At 40.1% G+C, this 24,190-nt stretch overlaps 1 protein-coding gene across 1 annotated transcript in view; it reads left to right on the top strand.

Annotated features, from left to right (window-relative positions):
* Positions 1 to 5,588, top strand: part of RAB2A (RAB2A, member RAS oncogene family) — a 108,791-nt gene extending 103,203 nt beyond the window's left edge. Inside the window, exons 7-8 of the mRNA XM_012738648.3 lie at positions 2,193 to 2,261; positions 4,260 to 5,588. Coding sequence (XP_012594102.1) covers positions 2,193 to 2,261; positions 4,260 to 4,355 — 165 coding nt within the window. The 3' untranslated portion in view covers positions 4,356 to 5,588. The remainder of the gene's footprint in view (positions 1 to 2,192; positions 2,262 to 4,259) is intronic.
* The last annotated feature ends 18,602 nt before the right edge of the window (positions 5,589 to 24,190 follow it).

The following is a 24,190-nucleotide window of genomic DNA, read 5'->3' as shown; positions in this document are numbered from 1 at the left end:
TTTAATAATAAATTTGTAATATAAAATTGCTTGTTTATATGACTTTGTAATTCATTTATGGGACCTTGTAGTTCTATTTAGCATTCTAGTGAAATGTGCGCCTGAGGATGTCCTATAAGGAATTCTGGCCTTGTGAATTTATGTATCTGTTGACTTCAGTATTTAGTTAGCCTGGTTTCTAAAGCCATCATGGTAATTGACATGTTATTAGAAATAAAGTTAAGTTTTTTCTTATTTATAGGGATAACTTCAATTTTGAAGAGTGTGAATCAGTTCTTAGTTGGCTGCAAGCCAATTTCTTCTTCACTTTAACTCCAGCACACACATGAAAAGTGCACTCAAGTCCTAAGTGCCTTGTGAATCTGCAGTGATTAATTCTTCTCATTATTTTGCTGCAAATTCTCATGACCCTCTGTGATGATTCGATCAGCCACTTAGAGTTTATGCATATTCATATCTCTGTGCTCCTGCCGCAGACATTCAAATCTCCTTCACTGACTGGTGTGTGCTTGGTGCAGTAATTGAGCTGCAGTAGATTGATTACTCTGGGGAGCTGTAAGGCCTTTAAAGGTGAAAACATATCAGTCCTGTTAATTAGGAAACAAAAGCTCTGATGGCAAGTTCAGCAGTCAAATGTTTCCAGTATAGAAAAGAGGAAAGGTATGATTTGTTCCTCTCCATGAATCCTGTTTACTTTTTAAAATATGAATTAGGTGGTTCATATTCATTAAAATATGAATATCAGTGGTAGTGGAGAATAGCTTTCTTCTATGAATTCTCATAAGATGTTAATTGAAGATGGCCTTATATATAATATTAGTACTGTTATCTGTGACCTGTCAAATCTAATAGTTTAGAACCTGTAAGAGTTTATATGTACCTTCTGTAACATTAATAATATTTATGTAAAATAGTAATATATTTTACATATTTTACATGTAAAATATCTTAATATTTTACATAGACATAGAATGCTTGTGGATAAATTTTGGTATTTATAGTTTTAATTTGGCTTACAGTATTCTAACACTAGTTTTTGTCAATTTAATAGTATACTATATGGAAAAAGGGTGAAACTTTGACATGGCAAAAATATTGAGCTTCTTTTTATCAATTTATTATAAGCATCCTTAGATTTTTTTCTTTCTTAAAGTGTATATTCAGTAATACATTATCATGACAAAAAGGGCTCTGTGTGGGACAGTGTCCTCCAAAAGTAAGCTAGTTTTAACATTGAGGATTATGCAGTTTACATAGTTAACAAATGTTTGTCTCTCTTTTTTTATATATGTTTATCTCCTGTGCAGTTGTCACATTATGATATTCCCCCGCAATGGTTGTGATTTTTTCTTTTGGGATATAATTCACATACCATAAAATCCACCCTTTTAAAGTATACAATTCAGTAGTGTTTGGTTTATTCACAAAGTTGTGCAACCATCATCACTGTTTAATTCTAGAACATTTTCATCACCCCAAAACCTCATACTCATTAGCAGTCTCTCCCCATTTTCCCCTCCCTCTAGCCCCTGGCAACCAATAATCTACTTTGTCTCTATGGATTTGTCTATTCTGGACATTTCATATAAATGGAGTTGTACTGTATGTGCCTTTTGTGTCTACCTTCTTGCATTCCTTCACTTAGCATAATGTTTTCAAGGTTCATCCACATTGTAGCATCATGAATCAGTACTTCATTCCTTTTATTGGCTGAACAGTATTCTATTAATTGGTATCCCAAATTTTGGTTTCCATTCATTGATTGATGAACATTTGTGTTGTTTGCACTTTCTGGCTATTTTGCATAATACCGCTAATAATGCTGACAAACATTCGCATACATCCTTGCCTTATTCTTGATCATGCATGGGGGGAAAGTCTTCACCAGTGATTGTGATGTTAGGTAGGGTTTTTCTTACATGCTGTACTTAAATCAGGTTGGGGAAGTTCATTTCTATTTCTAGTTTGTTGAATGTATTTATCATGAAATGTTGGATTTTGTCAAATGCTTTTTCTGCATTTATTGAGATGATCATGTATGTGGTGGGTTTTGTTCTTTATTAATGTGATGTATTACATCAGCTGATTTTCATATGTTGAATGTTAAGATAATGTATAGAGCTTTTATGTAATGTTCTTTTACTGTCATGGTTTTAAATAATATGAACCAATTTCCCTACTTTATATTTCAGGCATTTATAAATACAGCAAAAGAAATTTATGAAAAAATCCAAGAGGGAGTCTTTGACATTAATAATGAGGTATGTACATACAAATATTATTGGCTAATATCAGAGTTGACTTTTTAATTATTTGGATTCATGATTTTATATTTTTTTAAATTCCTAAAATGGATCCATGATAATCAGTTAACTCACTAGTTTATAATCATCTCATGCAAGACTTGGTATATGTAGTATAGTAGTTAAATATTTATGTTCTAGTAGAACATCTCTTTATGAAAATGGATAAAAGTAAGTGGCCCTATCCATTTATTGCAAGCAATGCAAAAAAATATAAATCCCCCAAAGAGAAAAGAAAATCCACTTTTATCCACATGTCCATATGGTGTCATCTGCTTTGGGGAATAATGTTCTAGTGTATAAATGCATGTGCTACATACTAAGGCAAGATGCTCTTTCTGTTTGGTTTAAAAAAGGGAAATACTCAATTTGGAAATTACAGTATAGCACAGCATATTTTCAGGAGGCTAAATTAATATATATAATTGGCAGTTGGCACTGGTTTTTTTGTGAAGTTTCTTTGAGCCTGTTTTGGTCAGCATGATGAGGATAAAATGTGAAAGCTTTAGAGGATATAATTCAGAGTATTCACCAGAGGCCATCATTTAACCTAAATCCCCAATCTGTATTTATTCTTATTTTATTTCAAAATGTTTATGGGGACATAGCATATTATTTACTTTTACATAAGTATTTTGACATTCTATATTAAGACTTCTGGCTTCCAAGAGAAAAGCCCTTGTTTCTCCCCTAGTTGCAGTTAGAAAAGCATGGTATTAGGAAGCCACTGTGGATATGTCTCTTGGCCTATACATACAGGAGGCTTTCTGTTGCTCATCTCAACTGTTTTAGTCTTGCTAAAACAGTTTGTGTGAGGTTTCCAAAAAGTACTTGATTTTCTCATTCCTTTTAATTTGGAGTAGTTTCTAAATCCCGACTTCTAGGCTTATATGGCAATACTTTTTGAGTTAATTTAAAGGTGACACCATTCAGAGACTAATGCCATATAAATTGAAGAGTAATTGGGCCTCTATTTAAAAAGGCACGTTCATTGTTTCTGTCTGATTTCATATAGTAGCTGACTGCTTTACTGTGCCTTGTGCAGCTTTGATTGTAATGTGCTGTCAGGAGCCAACAGGCCGTGCTGTTTATTTGGCCCAATGCCAAATCTGACTCCTTGATTCCTCAAGAAGTTGCTACCAGCCCAGAGGGGGCAAAACCAATGAGCCATAGGGCATGCTTTTTATTAAAGAGGAGTCAAAAGAGCGAAAAGAAACCACATCAGCTGCTGTCAATACTGAGCTAGTGCCAGAAACCCCAAGGCTACTACTGTTGCAGAACAACTGCCAAGCACTATAAATCTGAGATTTACTGTGACGTAAAGTTTCCTTAAGAGCTTAATTTCTGAAGCTACTGTATTACTTTTCTCAAAGTGTTGTATTTTTAGGTAAAATCCACTTGAGGGAGTGAGGGTTAAGACATAAGTGTGAGTTTGATGAATGAAAGAACTACTCTGTGTGTGGGTTCTTGGCAAGCTGCCATGTCTTTGGGGATCATAGAAATTATTGATGACACAGAACACTCATATGCCCTTAGCCTGTACAGCTGATTCAACATGGAACAGAAATGCTGTCTAGAGAAAAGATTTTACGTTGTATAAGAGCAGCATGGGCTTTGGGTATTTTTATCTTTCAAAGATTACTTACGATAGTTGTTTTAAACAATTTCTCCATTGCGAAAATACCCTGAAAAGCAGCATTATCCAATTTCTGTTTACCCAATACCTGGTATCATAAAGAATTATTTTCAGAAACATTTCCACAGTGTTGTTTTTAAAGGAGGGAACATCCCCTAAGAGATACTGTCTTAATTGTTGCTAAAATCTACTCAATGTTTTTCTCAGTTGTTTGGTAAAATTGTATCATTAAGAGTTAAATGAATTTTTTAAAAATCTAATTAAACTGTACTGTCTGGTTGGGTCGGTTATATTTATTATTCTGTCCTCTTTTATTCCAGGCAAATGGCATTAAAATTGGCCCTCAGCATGCTGCTACTAATGCAACACATGCAGGCAATCAGGGAGGACAGCAGGCCGGGGGAGGCTGCTGTTGAGTCTGTTTTTACTCTAGCTGCCGGAATGGGGCCTACTCACCTACTCCTTCACCTCTCTCCTCCTGCTCAGCTGAGACATGAAACTATTTGAAATGGCTTTATGTCACAGAAGACTTTAATCCTTTAAATTCTTGTATAACTTTGAATAAATGGTTAATGTTCACTTAAAAGACAGATTTTGGAGATTGTATTCATATCTATTTGCATTTGATTTCTAGGTCAATGGATGTGATTATTTTTGTTAAATGTTGTCTTGTGCCCTTAACTACGAGCTGAATTGTATTAAACACTACAAAGTCATCTTGAGTATTTTAAATCAGTTTGTGTAGTTAGGTTTCCCAGCACCTGTGGTTACCTAATGTTTAATATTATAGAACTGTCCTCAAAAAGTTTGTCCATTTTCAAGGCCATAAGGAAAAACAGAAGGACTCTTTTGATTCTGTATTTATCATTTACTTTCTGTATATATAGTTTAATAACCTGCTTGGGTGTACTTTGCCAAGCTTGAATTCTTTAATGCATTTGCATAAATTCTATACTGTTTAGAGCTTAAAGCTACAGAAGCATTGTTAGAAATTGCTTGGACACTAAATTTTAAACTTTTTGACATTGTTAACAAGCATGTTCATCTTTTCTTGTCACTAGTCCAAGAATAATACGCTTAATGTACATTACTAAAGGCTTTGTATGTGTTAACCTGTTTTAATGCCAAAAGTTTGCTATTTGTCCACAACTTCTTTAAGGCCTCTTCAGAAAAGGATTGTTTGCCTTAATGAATACTGTTAGGAAAAAACACAGTATAATGAGTGAAAAGGGCGGAAGCAAGAAATTCCTACATCTTAGCGACTCCAAGAAGAAATGAGTATCCACATGTAGATGGCACATTATGAGGACTTTAATCTTTCCTTAAACACAATAATGTTTTCTTTTTCTTTTATTCACATGATTTCTAAGTATATTTTTCATGCAGGACAGTTTTTCAACCTTGATGTACAGTGACTGTGTAAAATTTTTCTTTCAGTAGCAACCTCTATAATCTTTAAAATATGGTAAGCATCTTGTATGTTTTGAAGGGGATATGACAATAAATCTACCAGATGGAAAATCCTGTTAAAGAGTAGAAAAGCTTTAGTAATTTTACTCAGTGTGGTGGTTTTATCCTTTTTTTCTTTTTCTCCCTTGGTCTATAATGAAATTGTTATAGCAGTGCAAAATAAAATCCTATGTATAAAAGTGTCCTTTTTTTTTATTATGACCACTTCTATTTTTAATGTATTTTTTAGTCCATTTACAGCTTTTACATGTATTTAAGCATGTTTTTTAAAAGGGTCAGAATGTTTAACACTTACCCTTTTTAAAAATTTTGCTAAAATGTGATAAAACTCTTTGACTATATATATTGAAATTCTTTTTGTTGTCGATGTAAGCAAGTATTGTCTACTCATCAAATACCACAAAACATTTATGCTGGTAAGAAAGCATGAAACTATGAAACTAACTACTTTCAGTTCACTCACTGACTTCAGCTTTCTACAGGTCTTTCTGGAAGATTCAGTAATATGCTGTCAAAGTTTTGCCATTACTCTTATGGGAAGTCATCAAATGCTGTCATAGTTTTGTTTTAACTAGCTCCATGAGGGCAGAGACACAGGTGAGAGGAAAATCTATTTTCATGAGTATTTGTATTGTAAACTTGTTTTCCTTTAAGTGGTCATATCAGATTCACTGGTCTTGCCACCATTTTTACTGATGAGTAGAAAAAGGTAAGACAACTGCTCTGTAGAGCAGAACTAGGACAGGCTCTGCTCTGCACTATACCAAGCAGAGAAAGATTCTTTGGAAATTGTTATTTTAAAACTTCCGTTAACTTTTCTGGGAGTTTAATGTGTTCCTTTCCATGTTATCTCCCCTAATTCTTTGACACATTGAGTATAAGAAGGGAAATGAATGGTCAAAACAAAACAAGCAAACAAACAAAACCAGCACATGTGTTTCAATACCCTAAGAAAAGACCGAGCTCGCAAATACAGCTACCACAGCAATCTTAATGGACCTCGGTATGGGGCCGCTGGTGGACTTCTCTCTAGTTCATTCCACATTCTCTATAAATCTCATCTGCTGTTAAGGAATATACATTATGAATCCTTTATGTAAATTGACAAAGCAATCTTATTGTCTGTGATTTCCACTCTTTGCTTTTTTTTATTATCCCTGTCACAAATAATGTAATATTGGAACCTGCAATTGAATATTTAATACTGCTAATTGAATTTTTAATTCATTTTTGATCAGTTTTGATAGCATCTATGAATGTGTTTTAACAGCTAGAAAATTAGTCACTGAAAAAATAAATACAATTTATGTCTCAACATGTAACATTCCAAAATTGTGGTCTTCATAAAGACATTGTTACCATTTGTTTTCTAAATTTAAGACAGTTGAATGCAGAGCCAACTTTTTAAAGAGTGGCATATAATTAGACACACAAGTTAAACAATACATGGAAGCTGAACTTGATCTTCATGCACACTTTATTTTTGAGGATATTTTTAAATAGCTGTTTCATAATAAGAATTGACTATACAAATAGACAAACCAACATATCTGTGTTTCTTAGAGTTGAGATGTGCTTTGGTGTTCAAATTAAAATAGAGCCCAACCCCATAGTAGATCATCTCATATTCCATTGGTTTATACTAGGTAATATTACTCTCTTGTTTGACATCATGAGAGAAAACTTCAAAGTACCAATGTATATATTAGTATGGCTTGGTTTTACAAAATCATGGGGCCAGTTCTTAAAAACTGAAGGACACAGGGCCAAAAACTTGAGAGAAAAATAGGGAAAGAATGAGCAGTCAACTCACACAAAAAGATAAAATGTATTTTAAAAATCCAAACATTATATGATATGATGGATATGCTAATTTGTTTCACTGTAGTAACCCTTTTATTGTCTTCATGTATCCCATAACATCGTGTTATATACATAAATATACACAATATTTATTTTTAAAAATTCAAACACAGAGAAATGCAAATTGAAACATGCTGTTTCTTACCTATGAAACTAGAAGAAATGTAGAAGTTTAACACCACATTCTGTTGGTGAGGCACCCTCATGCATTGTTGTTGAAAATGCAAGCTAGAACTGCCTTTCTGGAAGGGAACTTGGCAGTACCTAATAAAATTACATAAACACTGTTGTATGTAGCAGTCCCACTTCCGGCAATCCCACTTCCAGGAATACACCCTGGTGATAGTCTCCAACAATGCAAAAGTTCATATGCATAAAGTTACTCTTTGCAACCTTGACTAATTGCAAAATATTGGAAATTACCTAAATGTACGTAGGAGAGAAATTCAATAAACAATGTAGATCCACGCAATGTAGTCCTACATAGCTGTAAAAAAAAGGTATGGAAAAGATCTGTATGAACTGATCTTGTGATTTCCAGGACACATAATAGTTGAGTGAGAAAAGCAAAGTGCAAGAATGTCTACAGTTTACTTCATATGATAAAGAAGGCAGTATAAGAAGATATACATTTATCTGCTCATCTGTGCAAAAGAAACACAGGAAGAATAAAATAGAAACTAGTTGTCTACAGAGACTGGGTGGGTTCAGGGAATGGGGAATGGGGTAGTGGGGATGAAGGGAGATGACACTTCTTCCAATATACATTTTTGTATAGCTCTGACTCTGAACTACAGTAGTTTTACAAACTCCAAACAATTAAAAATCAACCATGATGTGTGAGAACTTGAAATACAAACTAATGAATGAACCTACTTTTATTACAGATAAGTAACATTACCACACTGAAGATAGGAAGAAAACAAACATAACTTTGGAAAATAGCACTGTGTACTGTAAGGCTAAAGACAAAAAGAACTATACACAAATATTATAATTAGTAAAGGGGTATGAGGAATTCTGAGACTGCCTTTTGAATATACTAAGATTAAGCAGATAAGTATATAATGTGGATAGTGAGCAAAGGTTTTATTATTAAGAAAGGTGTTGCAAGTAAGTTAAAAAGAGACTGGAATGGATCCTGTGATGAAATTGGGGATACTGTGAATCCATGACTTTTATATGTACAGTTGCATTGTGAGTATACATACATATATTTTCCAGCTTTGTTCACTGACAAGTCCCAGCAGCAATGAGCACACTTGCTGTCCAGATATTGGTTTCTAAATACCATTCTCTAATAAAAGGGAATGAGGACTCCTTGGAGAAATGGTTGATTCTAGGGCTGGGGCAGGGAAATTAGGAAATGAGCCTGGAACATTCTTGTGATGCCAAGGAAAAGTAAGTAAGTGTTCATGAAATAATGGGAGAGCAAGAGGCGTGTCAAAGGTCACAGTTGCCAACTTGCTTCTTATGACCAGATCTGGGACAGTTACAAAAAACTCACAGGAGTAGTGGGTTGTAATTCATGGAGTGAGATAAATATGAGTTTGTATCATTATAAATGGTTGAATAAGTGGCAGGAAGGTGCAGCTCTTCCTTACTTTAGAATACCAGTTAGTAAAGATAAAAGGTATGATGTAAACAGAAAATCAAGAACACAGTCATGTGTTCTTGTTCAAGGCAAGAATCAATGCTAAAATCAGTGGGCAAAAACATGACAAACAGGGTATACGTGTAGTCTCAGAGTGTCTCCCCTCAAGGTGGCTACAAGAGAAATTCTGACCGTGGAAAAACTTGGCAGACACTGGCGTCATCAAGCAATGAGCAAGATGTGAGTGAGGATGGCATGCACCTCCTGATGGGATGCACTGAGGACAGCACAATGCTGCGTGCTACCAAAAATGTATGAATTTAGCTTATTCATGGGGAAACCTCAAACTCAAATTGAGCAGCATTCTGCAAAGTAAGTGGCCAGTACTCGTCACATCAAAGTCGTGAAAGATAAAGAATGAGAAACTGTCACAGACTGAAGGAGGTAAGGAGGCAAATAAGTGCAATGTGGGATGCTGGATCAGATCATAATCCCAATAGGGGGGAAACCCAGTGAAATATGAGTATGGTCTGCAGATTAGTCAGTGTTCATTTCCTGGTTTTGATCATTGTTGCTATGGTTATGTAAGGGTAACATTGGGGGGAGGTGGGTACAGATACATGAAACTTCTGCTTTTAAAACTTATCTGTAAGTCTAAAGTTATTTTGAATAATGTTTAAAAATCAAGCCTACAAAATTCAATGTAGCACAATAAAATTACAACGGCTTCATTTTTCCTTCTACCAATGCTAATTTCTTCCCTCACACGATTGTCTGTCTTCAGATAGTGCCTTCATAATTAGCTAAATGAATACACTCTCAAAGCAAGTATTCTTTGTCAAATTCTGTGTAAAATGTACTAGGACAAAAGTACCTCTCCTCATTGGGCTTGGAAGCCAGTGTTTGTTTTCATGAATGTTAAAACATATGGATCTTCTGAGGAATTGTATTATTCTCTTTTAAGTATGTGGTTGGCCCTCCATCTGTGAGTTCCACATTCATGAATTCAGCCAACTTCGGATCGAAAATATTTGCAAAATGCATGGTTGTGTCTGTACTGAACCTATACAGGGTTTTCTTTGTTATTTCCTAAGCAATACAGTATAACTATTTGCATAGCCTTACATTGTACTAGGTATTATAAATAATCTACAGGTAGTTTAAAGTATACAAGAGTATGGGCATAGGTTATATGAAATACTATACCATTTTATATCAGGGACTTGAACATCTGTGGATTTGGTATCGTTGGAGTCCTGGAACCAATCCCCCGCAGATTCTGAGGGATGATTGCATGTTAGTAATAAGATTTGTCTTATCCAATGTATCAGTTTTTTATTGCTGCTGTTACAAATTGCCACAAATGTGACTTCAAAGAACACAAATTTATTATGTTATAGCGCTGGAGGTCAGAAGTCTCACTAAACTGAAATTATGGGGTCAGCAGGCTGTATTTGTTTCTGGAGGTTTGGAAAGGTGATCCATTTTCTCATCTTTTCCAGCCTTTACAGGTGGTCTGAATACCTTGGCTTGTGGCCCCTTCTTCCGTCTTCAACCCATCAAATGGCCAGTTGGGTCCTGTTATATTACACATCACTTCACTCTGACACTCTCTTCTCCCTCACTTCTCCACTTTTAAGGACCTTTGTGATTACTTTTGGCCCACCTAGATAATCCATAATAATCTCCCCATCTCAAAGTCAGGTAATAAGCAAACTTAATTTTTTCTATAACTTTAATTCCCCTTTTCTATGTAACATACTCATTCACAGATTCATGAGATCAGGGCATGGATATCTTTGGGAGCCATTAGTCTGCCTACCATACATGCCCAGTTTCTTATTAATCATATTTTTAAAGGAAAAACAATCAATCATGTTAGCACCTGCTAAGAATACACAAGGTGCTTTCCCCCACACCATGATAGCTTTGGATTTGATCAGTAAAATTCAGTTACTCCCAAAGAAAAGAGATCATACAGCTATGTGTGTATGTATGTAGATTGGTATAAACTTTTTAATATTTAGAGCTTGTTCAAGGAAAGATTCTTCTATGCTCCTGTGATGCCTTTTTAAAAAAAAAATGTGACAGCTCATAGCTTGTATTACAGCGACTATGTGTGTGCACTAGATTGTGAACTCTGTAGAGAGGAAAAAGTCCATCTTTAATCCCTAGCACCTAGCATAATGCTTTGCACAGAGTAGGCTTTTAATCTCTGTTGAATTTGATTATTTTTTAATATTAACTATCGTCTTGAACTCTGGAGACCAGCCTCTGAAGTCTCAGATTCCCCCAGCAGCGCCGCATCCGGAGGGAGCAGGGACGCAGCCGGCTCCGCGAGGAGGAGACTGAAGGCACACGGTCGGCCGGCTCCCTGTGCGAGGCAGAGCTCATTCTCTCCGGGCTAGGAGGGGCCCCCAAAGATGGCACAGAAAGGAGTATCCTGTTTGTGGGAAGGTTGAGAGGGGTGGGAGACAGGAAAAGGGTAAGAAGGAAAAGAAGACTCCCGTGACTGCTGGTGGCAGGAGAAACGGCAGCAGCGTGAATGGAAGGCCACAATTCTGACCGCAGGAAGGTGGCAGTTTGCAGGTCTACCGTGGGGGGACTCAGCTGCCCTCCAAGGGGTGTGTGTAGGGACATGCAGGAGGGACACAGATGATTGTATCTTGATAGCTCTTGAAAATGTGGTGGCCAGCTGCAAACCGCCAATACAACACATCCCAGCACAGCACTACGTAGGGAATCGATTCCAGTATTCCTCTCGGAAGAAAAAATATATATACTCAATGGTTTGATTGAAGTTCAGTGAGTAAATAACTTCTGTTTTGGTTTAAGAAAGTTGAGCACAGGAAATATTTGATAGACCCCCCCGCCCCCATAGTTGATTATCTCAACTACTTGCTACTCAGGATTTGGCTACCTGTGATATATTTGCCTAAATTAAAAACTAATGATTCCTCAAAAAATAATTTTTTTAAATGCCTCTATTTCTGACTGAACACTGATGAGAAAGCTAAGCACGTGTGCGTGAGCAAGCAGCAGGTGTCTGTTGGAACGCAGTTTGGCATTCCAGGCATCACGGCCTCCAAGAAGATTCCCTGGCCCCTCTTGGAGCACCCAGGGCAGGTCTCCACCCCATCTCTAACTCCCCGTAAGCAGAAAGACTGCTCGTTCCATTAGGTTCTACTGCTGTCAGCTCCCATAAAAGAAAACTAGACGCGAGGTCTTCAAAACCTTCACAGAAGTGGTTTTCAAGCTTTTGTTTATTTGTTTTTCTTTATTTTTATTTTTTATTTAGCCAGTCAAATTTAGCAGTGGGGGGTTGAATACCAACTTTAGTGACACGAATGTTAATAAGTTCTGATAACCCACTACCATTGGACCAGCCTGTTTGTTTGTTTTTTAAGACAGTCTCACTCTGTTGCCCAAGCTAGAGTGCCATGGCATCAACCTAGCTCACAGCAACCTCAAACTCCTGGGCTCAAGCAATCCTCCTGCCTCAGCCTCCTGAGTAACTGGGACTACAGGCATGCACCATCATTCCCAGCTGATTTTTTCTATGTGTTTTTAGTTGTCCAGCTAATTCATTTCTATTTTTAGTAGAGACGGGGTTTTGCTCTTGCTAAGGCTGGTCTTGAACTCCTGAGCTCAACCGATCCTCCCGCCTCGGCCTCCCAGAGTGCTAGGATTACCAGACCTGGTGGTTTTCAAACTTAAAAAAAAAAAAATACAGGTAAAACTTTCTTCAATTAGAAGCTTAGCTGGATCCCCAAGTTGTAAAACAAATAAATGCCAGACCACTCTTCCATCTTCTGCATTTCCACTGTGTTGGCCTGAAATGACATAATACTTAAGAAATGCCAAAAAAAAAATAAAAAAGAAAAAGAAAAAAAGAAAAAAAGAAAAAAAAGAAATGCCTAAAATAGTGCCAGGCACAAGAAACTCCACAAATGTTATCAATAAATTCAACCTATATTAAAAGTTAGAATTTCTACTCAATAGAAGATACTATAGACCAGGTGTGGTGGCTCACGCCTGTAATTGCAGCACAGTGAGAGGCTAAGGAGGGAGGACTGCTTGATCCAAGAGTTCAAGACCAGCCTGGGCAACATAGTGAGATCTCATCTCTGCAAAAATTGAAATTAAAAAATTAGCCAGGCCTGGTGTCATGCCCCTATGGTCCTAGCTACTCAGGAGGCTGAGAAGGGAGGATTGCTTCAGCCCAGGAGTTCAAGGCTGCAGTGAGGTATGATCCTGCCAGTGCACTCAGGACCCTGTCTCAAAAAGAAGAAAGAAAGAAAGAAAGAAAGAAAGAAAGAAAGAAAGAAAGAAAGAAAGAAAGAAAGAAAGAAAGAAAGAAAGAAAGAAGGAAGGAAGGAAGGAAGGAAGGAAGGAAGGAAGGAAGGAAGGAAGGAAGGAAGGAAGGAAGGAAGGAAGGAAGGAAGGAAGGAAGGAAGGAAGGAAGGAAGGAAGGAAGGAAGGAAGGAAGGAAGGAAGGAAGGAAGGAAGGAAGGAAGGAAGGAAGGAAGGAAGAAAGAAAGAAAGAAAGAAAGAAGAAAGAAAGAAAGAAAGAAAGAAAGAAAGAAAGAAAGAAAGAAAGAAAGAAAGAATATAGAAAAATATTTGGAAAAACATTTGAAACACCTCATTGACAAAGGAGTGGGATTCAGAATATCTATATTTTTAAATTCTCACTAGCAATGTGCAACACAAATGAACAGTGAATAATCACTTCACAAAAAGGGAAATCCACATAGCAAATAAATACAATAACGAGGTGTTCAGCCTCAATAGTAATGAGAAAAATGCACATTTAAAGCTCACGATGAGATGGTAATCATGGGTTGGCAAAAAACTAGAAGTCTGACAATATCAAACGTTCAAATGTTGGCAAGGTCGTGAAGCAAAGGAAATTCTCATATCCTATTAGACTGCAAATCGCTGCGGCCACTTTGGAAAACAGCCCTGCAATTCCCTCTCTCGGGATAGGCCTTAGAGAAATCCATCCACATGTGCACCAGGATCCTTCTAGTGGAATATTCACAGTGTCACATGCAATAGCCCCAAACTGGAACCAACCCTGATGTCCACCAGTGGAAGGAATGAACAATGGGATGGTCACACAGTGGAATAACCTACAGCAGTGACTTAAAACTGCAGCCACTCAGCAACATGAATTTTGCTAGTGAAAAAATAATACAGAAAAGAACACTTTCACTATCATTTCATTAACTCTAAAATACGGACATTATTGTCAACAAAAGTCAGATTATCAGTCACCTCTATCAGGTTAGGGGAACACGGGCTGCCTTGGTAGTAGCAGTGTTCTGTTCCATGACCTGAATAACAGTGACACGGATATTTGCTTTATATTTCTTTAAACTGTGCCTATGTGTTTTGTGCACTTTCCTCTAAATAAGATTTTTCTCCATTCAGCAAACAAAATTGCTGCCTCATGAGTTGCCCTCAAAACCAAAATGCGTGCAGTTCACCCTATCGTCTTGCTATGAATTGGATTGTGTCCGCCACAAAAAGGATGTGTTGCAATCCTAACCACCCAGAATAAACCACCCAGCAGCTGAGAATCTGGCGGTGTTTGGAAAAGGATCACTGTTGAGGTAATCAGTTAAGGTGAGGTCATGCTGGAGTAGGGTGGGCCCCTGATCCGGTCCGACTGGTGCCCCGGTGAGAAGATGACGACATGGAGACAGAAACCCACGGGAGAATGCCGCACGCGTGCCAGGGCACAGACTGGGGCCACTCAGCCACCGGCCCAGGAAGGCCGGTCACTGACCAGAAGTTCAGACCGGGCGGGGGACAGGATTTCCCCGTAACTTTCAGAGGGAGCGTGGCCCTGCCGACACCTTGACTTTGGGCTTCTGGCCTCCAGAACAGTAAAAGAATAAATTTCTGTTGTTTCAAGCCACCCAGATGCATTTTGTTCCAGCAGCCCTAGGAAACTAAGCCACCCCCTCGTAGCCTAGGAACCAAGACACGTCCCAGGAGTGGCCGGCGAGCCTCAGCGAAAGGCCCGCGAGCCGCGGGTTTATGGGATGGTAACACCTGCTTCACTGCCCCGCTCGGGTACAGCCCATCCTGACTGAAGGGAAGTCAATCTCTAGAATGTTATTTTTGCATCTTTCTGCCTCACAACAATTTGATCTACACACCAAGATGCTATTTAGAATATCAAACATTAGCATGTAAGAAATGTCATAGAAAATCATCGGTACAACCCATAGGACTTTTTGATATAACATTAAAGGTGCAATTTTTAATGTTACTTATGCCCAGAATTCAGTTTAAAATTGAAGTAGGTGTCAAATGTACACCAGTGTGAACTTATGACAATGAAAATGGAGAAATGACACAAACTCCAGACAGGATTTCTTTTCCTTCGTGTTGTGGCAATAAGCAAGTAAGAATGCGTGGTGAAGTGGGTGCGCGCTGACCAAGAGGCCTTGTGTTCTGTGTGCGTGAGATCCTGAAGTCATTCGTGATCATTTGAATGTCGCTAACAAGGTACAGAGCATCCATGACAGAGTGAAGATGACTTGCTGGAGGGTGAGGTAATCACCCGGGAGAGGGCCGCTGCAGTCTTATATTTGACAATTAATTTTGCATTAAAATAGCCACATTACAATCCCCCGGAGATGCTGCTGCCGCACAGATTCACGTTTACGGGAACGTAGAAAGTGACCAGGACGTCAGTCCTCCGCTGCCTCTTTACCTATGTGTCTGTGCGTGAGTTGGGAGCTGCCCGGGTGCAAGTTATCCACGCTCCATCTGATACCTTTCCCTCAAGCACATGGAGATTTATGTGAAAGCACTGATGTTCAACACCCTCTTTGCAATTAGTATTATCAAAGCATTGATTGAGGACTGTGTTCAGAAGATGCTCTGTCAGGGTCCATAGTCAAAAGTTATTTATTCCTCAGATCCACCCTATGGACACTTTTTTTTTTTTTTTTTTTTTTGAGACAGAGTCTCACTTTGTTGCCCAGGCTAGAGTGAGTGCCGTGGCATCAGCCTAGCTCACAGCAACCTCAAACTCCTGGGCTCAAGCAATCCAGCTGCCTCAGCCTCCCGAGTAGCTGGGACTACAGGCATGTGCCACCATGCCCAGCTAATTTTTTCTATATATATTAGTTGACCAATTAATTTCTTTCTATTTATAGTAGAGACGGAGTCTCGCTCTTGCTCAGGTTGGTTTCGAACTCCTGAGCTCAAACGATCCGCCCACCTCGGCCTCCCAGAGAGCTAGGATTACAGGCGTGAGCCACCGCGCCCGGCCTCACCCTATGGACACTTATATCCTATTTCAGGAGAACAACCACTACAAAGTGAGTAAAGTATAAGCAGGTAATATGCATTTTAAGGTTGAAAAGCAGGTATTATTATATAATATAGTACTTGGCGAGGGCTGCCACGACAGAGTACCACAGACTGGACGGCTTAAACAACAGAAATGTACTGTCTCGCACATCTGGAGGTCAGAAGTCCAAGATCAAGGCGTCAGCAAGGTTGGTTCCATCTAAGGCCTCTCTCCATGGCTGACAGACAGCGTTTTGTCTCTGCACACCGTCTTCCCTTTTTGTGTGTCTCTACATTCAGATGTCTCCTTCTGAAAAGGACACCAGTCATTGGATTAGAGCCCACCCTAGTGAGCCCACCCTCATTTTCACTCGATTACGCTGTAAAGATCCTGTCTCCAAATATAGTCACATTCTCAGGTTCTGGGGTTCAGGAGTTCAACATGTGAGTTTTTGTGGGGGCAGTGCACATTTCAGCCCATAACAAATGTGGTGATGGACTACGGGGTTTAGAGAGTAAGAAAGGGAAGCCCTCATTTCTTTAATCCGCCCAGGAAGTCTTTGTGATGGAGCTGAGACTTGGTGAACACTGCATATGACATCAGCAGCCTAGGAGGAAAAAGAGTTTAAAGAATCTGCCGTGTTCCTTGTTTTCATCAGTGTCCACTGAGTCTAGAGAAAAGCACAGCACACGGAACAATCCCTTGCCTCACTACTTGATCCAGGCTCATTAGATAAGCTGAGCCCTCTGCCATTGGAGCCCACGCCATGCCATGGGGCTGGTCTGAGGCCACAAGTCACCCGACCAGGTGTTGCGGGTCTGCACGAGCAGACCGTGTGCTTTGCACTGAAAGCTCCTGATTCTTCTTGCCTTCCATTCCTTTCTCAATCTGAACACTCTTTTCCTTTTTTTTTCAGATGGAGTCTTGCTCTGTTGCCCTGGCTAGAATACAGTGGCGTTATCACAGCTCACTGCAGCCTCCAACTCCTGGGCTCAAGTGATCCTCCTGCCTCAGCCTCCCAAAGAACTGGGAATACAGGTGAATGCCACCACGCCTAGCTAAGTTTTCTATTTTTTGTAGAGATGGGTCTCACTCTTGCTCAGGCTGGTCTCAAACTCCTGAGCTCAAATGATCCTCCTGCCTCAGCCTCCCAGAGTGCTAGGACTACAGGTGTGAGCCACCATGTCTGGCCTTTTTCCTTTCTTTTCTTAATGAAAGTGAAATTCACATCACATAAATTTAACCATTTTAAAGTGGACAATTCAGTGGCATTTAGTGCATTGACAGTATGTACAGCCACCACCTCTATCTGGTTTCAGAATTTTTCATCACCCCAAAGGAAACCCCATTCCAGCAGTTATTCCCCATGACCCCCTCTACCCAGCCCCTCACAACAACTCCCCAAATTCTGTCTCTGTGAATCTCCCTATTCCAGATATTTCATAAGAATGGAATCATAGGTTGTATAACCTTTGTGTCTGGCTTCTTTCATTTTGCGTAACGTTTTCAAGGTTCATCCACATTGTAGCCTGTATGAGGACTTCATTCCTCTTTATGGCTGAATTGTACACCATCATACATTTGGGAAGTTCCCACCTTTGGGCTGTTGTGACCAGTGCTACTATAAACACACACGTATGTATATCAATCTGATTATTGAATAATACTTGTCACCAGGCTAGGTCTGATTTTTCTAAATTGAAATAACAAAAATAGGCTGGGCACAGTGACTGATGCCTGTAATCCCAGCACTTTGGGGGACTAAGGTGGGGAGATCACTTGAGGCCAGGAGTTCAAGACTGGGAAATATAATGAGACCTTGTTCTCTACAAAAAATAAAAAAAATTAGCTGGGCATGGTGTCGTGTGCCTATAGTCCCAGCTACTCAGGAGGCTGAGGTGGGAAAATCACTAGAGCCCAGGAGTTGGAGGTTGCTGTGAGCTATGATGATACCACTGCACTCTAGCCTGGGCGACAGAGTGAGACTCTGTCTAGAAAGAAAGAAAAAAGGAAGGAAGGGAGAGAGGGAGGCAGGGAGGGAGGGGAAGGAAGGAAGGAAGGAAGGAAGGAAGGAAGGAAGGAAGGAAGGAAGGAAGGAAGGAAGGAAGGAAGGAAGGAAGGAAGGAAGGAAGGCATTTCTTCAATATTTTATTTTAAAATTAATTAAAGAATTTATATGTACACATAGTTTTTAAATACTAAGTAATAGTATAAAGGTAACAATAATAATAATAATAATAAAACCCTTGTCCTATCCCCAGCTCACAATTCACTCCCCAGTGTTCTCAGCCATGGTTTTTATTTTGTTTTGTTTTGGTTTGAGACAGGGTCTCTCTGGGTTGCCTGGGCTGGAGTGCAGTGGCATCCTCATCGCTCACTGAAACCTCCAACTCCTGGTTCAAGCAATCCTCCTGCCTCAGCCTCCTGAGCCACTGGGACTACAGGCATGCGCCACCACCATGCCAGGCTGATCTTTCTTTTCTTATTTCCTTTTTTTTTTTTTTTTTTTTTTTTTTTGAGACAGAGTCTCGCTTTGTTGTCCAGGCTAGAGTGAGTGCCGTGGCGTCAGCCTAGCTCACAGCGACCTCAAACTCCTGGGCTTGAGTGATCCTTCTGCCTCAGCCTCCCGAGTAGCTGGGACTACAGGCATGCGCCACCATGCCCGGCTAATTTTTTATATATATATCAGTTGGCCAATTAATTTCTTTCTATTTATAGTAGAGACGGGGTCTCGCTCTTGCTCAGGCTGGTTTTGAACTCCTGACCTTGAGCAATCCGCCCGCCTCGGCCTCCCAAGAGCTAGGATTACAGGCGTGAGCCACAGCGCCCGGCCTCCTTTTTTTTTTTTTACTGTAGAGACAGGGTCTCACTGTATTGCTCAGATTGATCTTGAACTCCTGGCCTCAAGCAATCCTTCCACCTGTGCCTTCCAATGTGCGAGGATTACAGGTATGAGCCACCGCGCCGGCCTCAGCCCTGTTTCTTACGCCCTTCTTTCTTGGTGCTGAGCATCCTGGGTCTGAAGCCAATGACTCCAGGACTCAACATCCAGCCCCCGTGGGAAGAGGCTGGCTTTCTGGCTGCGCACTGTCGAGGGGCCGTGCGGGCCAGCCCACATCCCGCCCAGCTTCCCTGGTGACCGCGGCTCTGTTCACCGACATTTCACTCTGCGAACTCAAATATTTGTTGGCATTTCTCATACGCTGTCTCTTCACCCTTGTGTATTTGTCCATTTTGTTCCTCCCATGGCATTTATTCAGAGGACTTGGGAAGGAGACAAATGCATGTGTCCACCTTGTTTAACTGGAAATCTAGTAAATTCCTTTTTTTAAACAATAGTTTGCCTTCCCTTTAACTTACTAAAAAACAACATGTTTGCTGCCGAAAACATAAAGATAAACAAAAAGAGAAAAAGTTTAACCTACTGTCCAAGTGCGAGTTTCCTACCAAGCCAAGGCTGAGATGATTTGGGGGTGAGTAGCTTTGCGGGGCGGTGACCCCAGAGAGCAGGGCGAGGGAGTGCAGCAATGAGACAGGGACAGGAAAAGAAAAAGCTAATGAAGGTGCTTTTATGGCCATAAAACGTATTGCTATAGGTTCCTGGGGCTCATTCTACTGGGACCCCACGGGGACACTGGGGAGGACACACCCAGCAAAGGACACCTTCTGTCATCGGTGGGGGGTGCACCCGGAACAGCAGCTCCCTGGCTCTCCTCTGCGCTGTACTCCAGCCAGAGATGCCCTTAGGCAGAGAGACTAGGAAAGTCTTGGCCTGAAATGCAGGTGGTGACGTGAGGCTGGGCCTGGGCCAACAACATCTGCTCAAAAGACCTAGAATCCCAGCTGGGCGTGGTGGCTCACGCCTGTAATCCTAGCACTCTGAGAGGCAAGGCAGGCAGATTGCTGGAGGTCAGAAGTTCAAAACCAGCCTGAGCAAGAGTGAGACTTCATCTCTACTATAAATAGAAAGAAATCAATTGGCCAAGTAATATATATAGAAAACATTAGCCAGGCATGGTGGCACATGCCTGTAGTCCCAGCTACTTGGGAGGCTGAGGCAGCAGGATTGCTTGAGCCCAGGAGTTTGAGGTTGCTGTGAGCTAGGCTGACGCCATCACTCACTCTAGCCTGGGCAACAAAGTGAGACCCTGTCTCAAAAAAAAAAAAAAAAAAAAAAAAAAAAAGACCTAGAATCCCAACACCCAGGGAAAAGAGCTCAGCATCTTGCTGTATTTCTTTCTGGCTTCTATGATTATGTACACATATATTCTTCCACCAAAATGGGATCACACTGTGCACAGTGCTTTTATTCACTTATGATGTTATATAAGATCTTCCAATGTTCTTACATGAACTCTTCCGTTGTAATGATTAGGAATGCGAATCAGAAGCTCAACTGCCTCTTTCAAATACCAGCTCCACCACTTACTAGCGAGGGGTTGAACACCCTCGATCAGCTTCCTCCGCTATAAAATGGGTGTAATGATCACCCTGTTGGGAAGCTGAAATGAATTTTTGCCTATCGGGTTCTTAGATAGGCAAAAATCTGCTTGGCACGTTGTAAGTACTCAATAAATGTTAGCTGTTATTCTGCATCATTTTGATGGCTATATAGTATTTCACTGGGTGTGCTAGAGCTTATTTAATCATCTCCTATCGACTAGGATTCTAAATAAGTTAGACAAAACAATCAACACTCAGTTAACATCTTTAGAGCTAAATCTTTGGGCACATCAACTATTTCTTTAGAATACATTCTTGGAAATGGAATTACTGGTGTATAAAGTATAGACATTGGTAAAGATTTTACATCTGTATAATTTCCCCACAGAAATGTGCCAATTTATACTCCAACCAGACCTTGAGAGTGTTGCATTCCCTAAACTCTATTACCAACAGGGGGAATTTTTATTTGAAAAATTGTTTTTGGCAACTTGATGAGCCCATCTTTTGTTTCAATATCACTTGTTAAGAAGTAAGAAGTTTATCCCACCAGATATGGTGGCCCATGCCTGTAATCCCAGCACTTTGGGAGGCTGAGGTGGGAGGACCAGCTTCAGGCCAGGAGTTCAAGACCAGCCTGGGCAATTGAATGGGACCCTGTTGCTATTTAAAAAAAGAAGAAGAAGTAGTTCATCATTCCCTTACTACATTTAAATGCTTTAATTTCAGGCTAAATTTATATATGCATAGTTGAACCTGTTTCTGAAATTTTTATTGTGTCATAAATTTCTATATTTGTATGATAGCACTACCTCTTGAGAGCCTCAAAATTCTAGTGGGATTTTTAAAAATTGTGTTAAATGTACAGTTTAATTTGAGGAAAAACTGATATTGTTATAATAGTAAGTATTCCCATCCAGGAACAAGATATGCCTATCCATGTAACGAGGACTTTAAAAAACTATTTAGAGATAATGACATTCATTCCAGAAACGCTTATGCTTTGAGTAGCTCTGTTTGTTTTCAAAATCTAAAATTAGTTTTGTTTCTACGTTTCAAATTTAGTGCATTTTAGAGAGCAAATTTCTTCCCATTTTACTTTTTGTTTGACCAAATCTAAGGCATTCTACCATTTCTACTCTCATTTTTATCAGTTCTTCTCTATTTCTATTATATCTTTCCACTGCTTATTTTCTCATTTGTACATCTTAAAGAGAAGTTTAGTTTATTATTCTAAAAAATAGCCTTCCTCTTATTTTGGCTGCAAAATGTTGTTCAAAAATAAACAGCAAATATTTACTCAATATGCATTTTACTCAACTCGATACGAATGAACATTTGGCAACTGCTTAGTATTTGCAAGGTAAATATAGTAAATCATATTAATGTGCTATTTGATAATATAATGTGATGTTCTTTCATATACAGCATCTAAATCATTGAAAAATCATGACTGTCAGGGTCATTGCTTGTAGCCTAATAAGCAAGCTTTGCACATTGAAATCCTGCCCAGCAGGCTGGCTCTTGTTGATTTCTTTTAACCTTGTCCTGGGGGTAAATTGCACTTGATTGGCTCCCCGATCTGTTCTTTCCACCCCAGAGACACTGGAAAGATGTGCTCTTTCTGTAGGCCACCTGCACTCCACACTGGCGCCTCAGCCCCTTTTTCCTGCCTGTCTTGGTACTTCCAACCTCCTCAGTCCCTCTGGACCTGACTGCCCACTCCTTTCTCCTCTAGGCTTCGTGACACATTCTGGGGACATTTCCTGCAGCATCATTGAAAACAACAAAACATTGGAAACAAGCACATCCATAAGGGAAATTTAAAGTAAAATTGTATCTAATCTACAACTAACTTGCAGTGTGATCTTGAGCAAGTAAGTTACTTATCTTCTTGAACCTCAATTTTCTTAATAAAATGGAAATAAGGTCCAGGCGCGGTGGCTCGCGCCTGTCATCCTAGCATTTGGGAGGCTGAAGAGGGACCTGCGCAATAATGAGATCCTATCTCTACAAAAAATACAAAAAGGGACCGGGTGTGGTGGTGTGTGCCTATAGCTCCAGCTACTCAGGAGGCTGAGGCAGGAGGATCGCTTGAGCCCAGGAGTTGGAGGTTGCAATGAGCTATGATGACACGACTACACTCTACCTGGGCTACAGAACAAGACGCTGTCTCAGAAAAAGACAAAACAAAAACCCCCAAAGAGTGTACAACACAGAGAATGAACCTAATGTAAACTACTGACTTCAGTTAATAATAATGTATCAATATGTGCTCACCAATTATAACAAATTATCATGCTAATGTAAGATGTTAATAAGAGGAGAAATAGGGGTGGAGTAAGGGAGTATGTGGAAACTTTTCTATGAATCTGAAACTGCTAAAAAATAGTCTATCACTTTAAAAAATGGTCTTTTTTTTAAGTGTAAATGTTGAGGTTTATGCTTCTCAACAAATATTCTGATTAAAGAGCCATGGGCAGAGCCCCAGCAATGTCTTTTCTTTTTTTTTTCTTTTTTGCCCTGGCTCTTGAATCTCTAATAAAAGAGCTCCAGTAATTTATTACAGCTCAACTGCTATTTCGGGGCCGAGGCATGCCCAGATACTTGAGAGAGGAAGAGCGGGGCATGCAAACGGCAGACAGATTTAGCTGGTTTCTTTGCATAAACAGAAACCCCATCCAAAAATCAAAAGTCACAGTTCTCTCTCAGCACTTCAATATTCTCCACCACTCCCCCAGCACCACCACGTTGCAGTTTTGCTCAGGTCTGGACCAAACTCTACTGTCAGACTGTTTCTCGAGTCCTTTTTAGTCCTCTCCCACACGAGACCTTCAGCTAGTTGTCCTACGGGCCCGGTCTCCAGCCAGTCCTGGGCAGGGCGGGTGGCCTATTTCTAAACTTCTGCTCTTTCTTGTATCCCAAGTGCCTGGAGTAAACCCAGGTAACCCTTGGCCCGATGTGGCACCCTCTTCCTTCAGCTTCTGTTGGGTTCCCCATTTGTTCCCCTGGACCCCCAGCAGGCGTCCAGTTTCAGACTCAGTTCCCACGAGGAGGTAGACGCGAGAGGGCAGGCCATGGTATTTTCACTGTTTAGTTCTCTGATGTTTGTTCACTGTTTTGTTCTCTCCTGCACCTGAAACAGCACCTCAGTCATAGAAGTGTAAATGACACTTGGTGGACAAATAAAAGGAAAAATATACACACATAGTTTTCCCAACTGCCCTTTTTTGGGGGGACGGGGGGACTCTTTGTAGGGCACAGTGGCTCACGCCTGTAATCTGAGCATACTTGGAGGCCGAGGAGGGAGGATCACTTGAGCTCAGGAGTTTGAGACCAGCTCTGAGCAAGAGCAAGACCCCATCTCCACTAAAAATAGAAAAAATTAGCCAGTTGTGGTGGGCATGCCGGTAGTACCAGCTACTCGGGAGACTGAGGCAGGAGGATAGCTTTAGCCCCAGAAACTGAGGTTGCTGTGAGCTAGGCTGACACCACAGCACTCTAGCTCAGGTGACAGAGCAGGACTCTGTCTCAAGAAAAACAAAACAAACAAAACAAAACAACTC

The sequence above is a fragment of the Microcebus murinus genome, chromosome 7, assembly GCF_040939455.1.
Source record: "Microcebus murinus isolate Inina chromosome 7, M.murinus_Inina_mat1.0, whole genome shotgun sequence".
In the NCBI taxonomy this organism is placed as follows: Eukaryota; Metazoa; Chordata; class Mammalia; order Primates; family Cheirogaleidae; genus Microcebus; species Microcebus murinus.
Note: the sequence above shows the minus strand (reverse complement) of the source record. Positions and strands in the feature narration are given on the sequence as shown.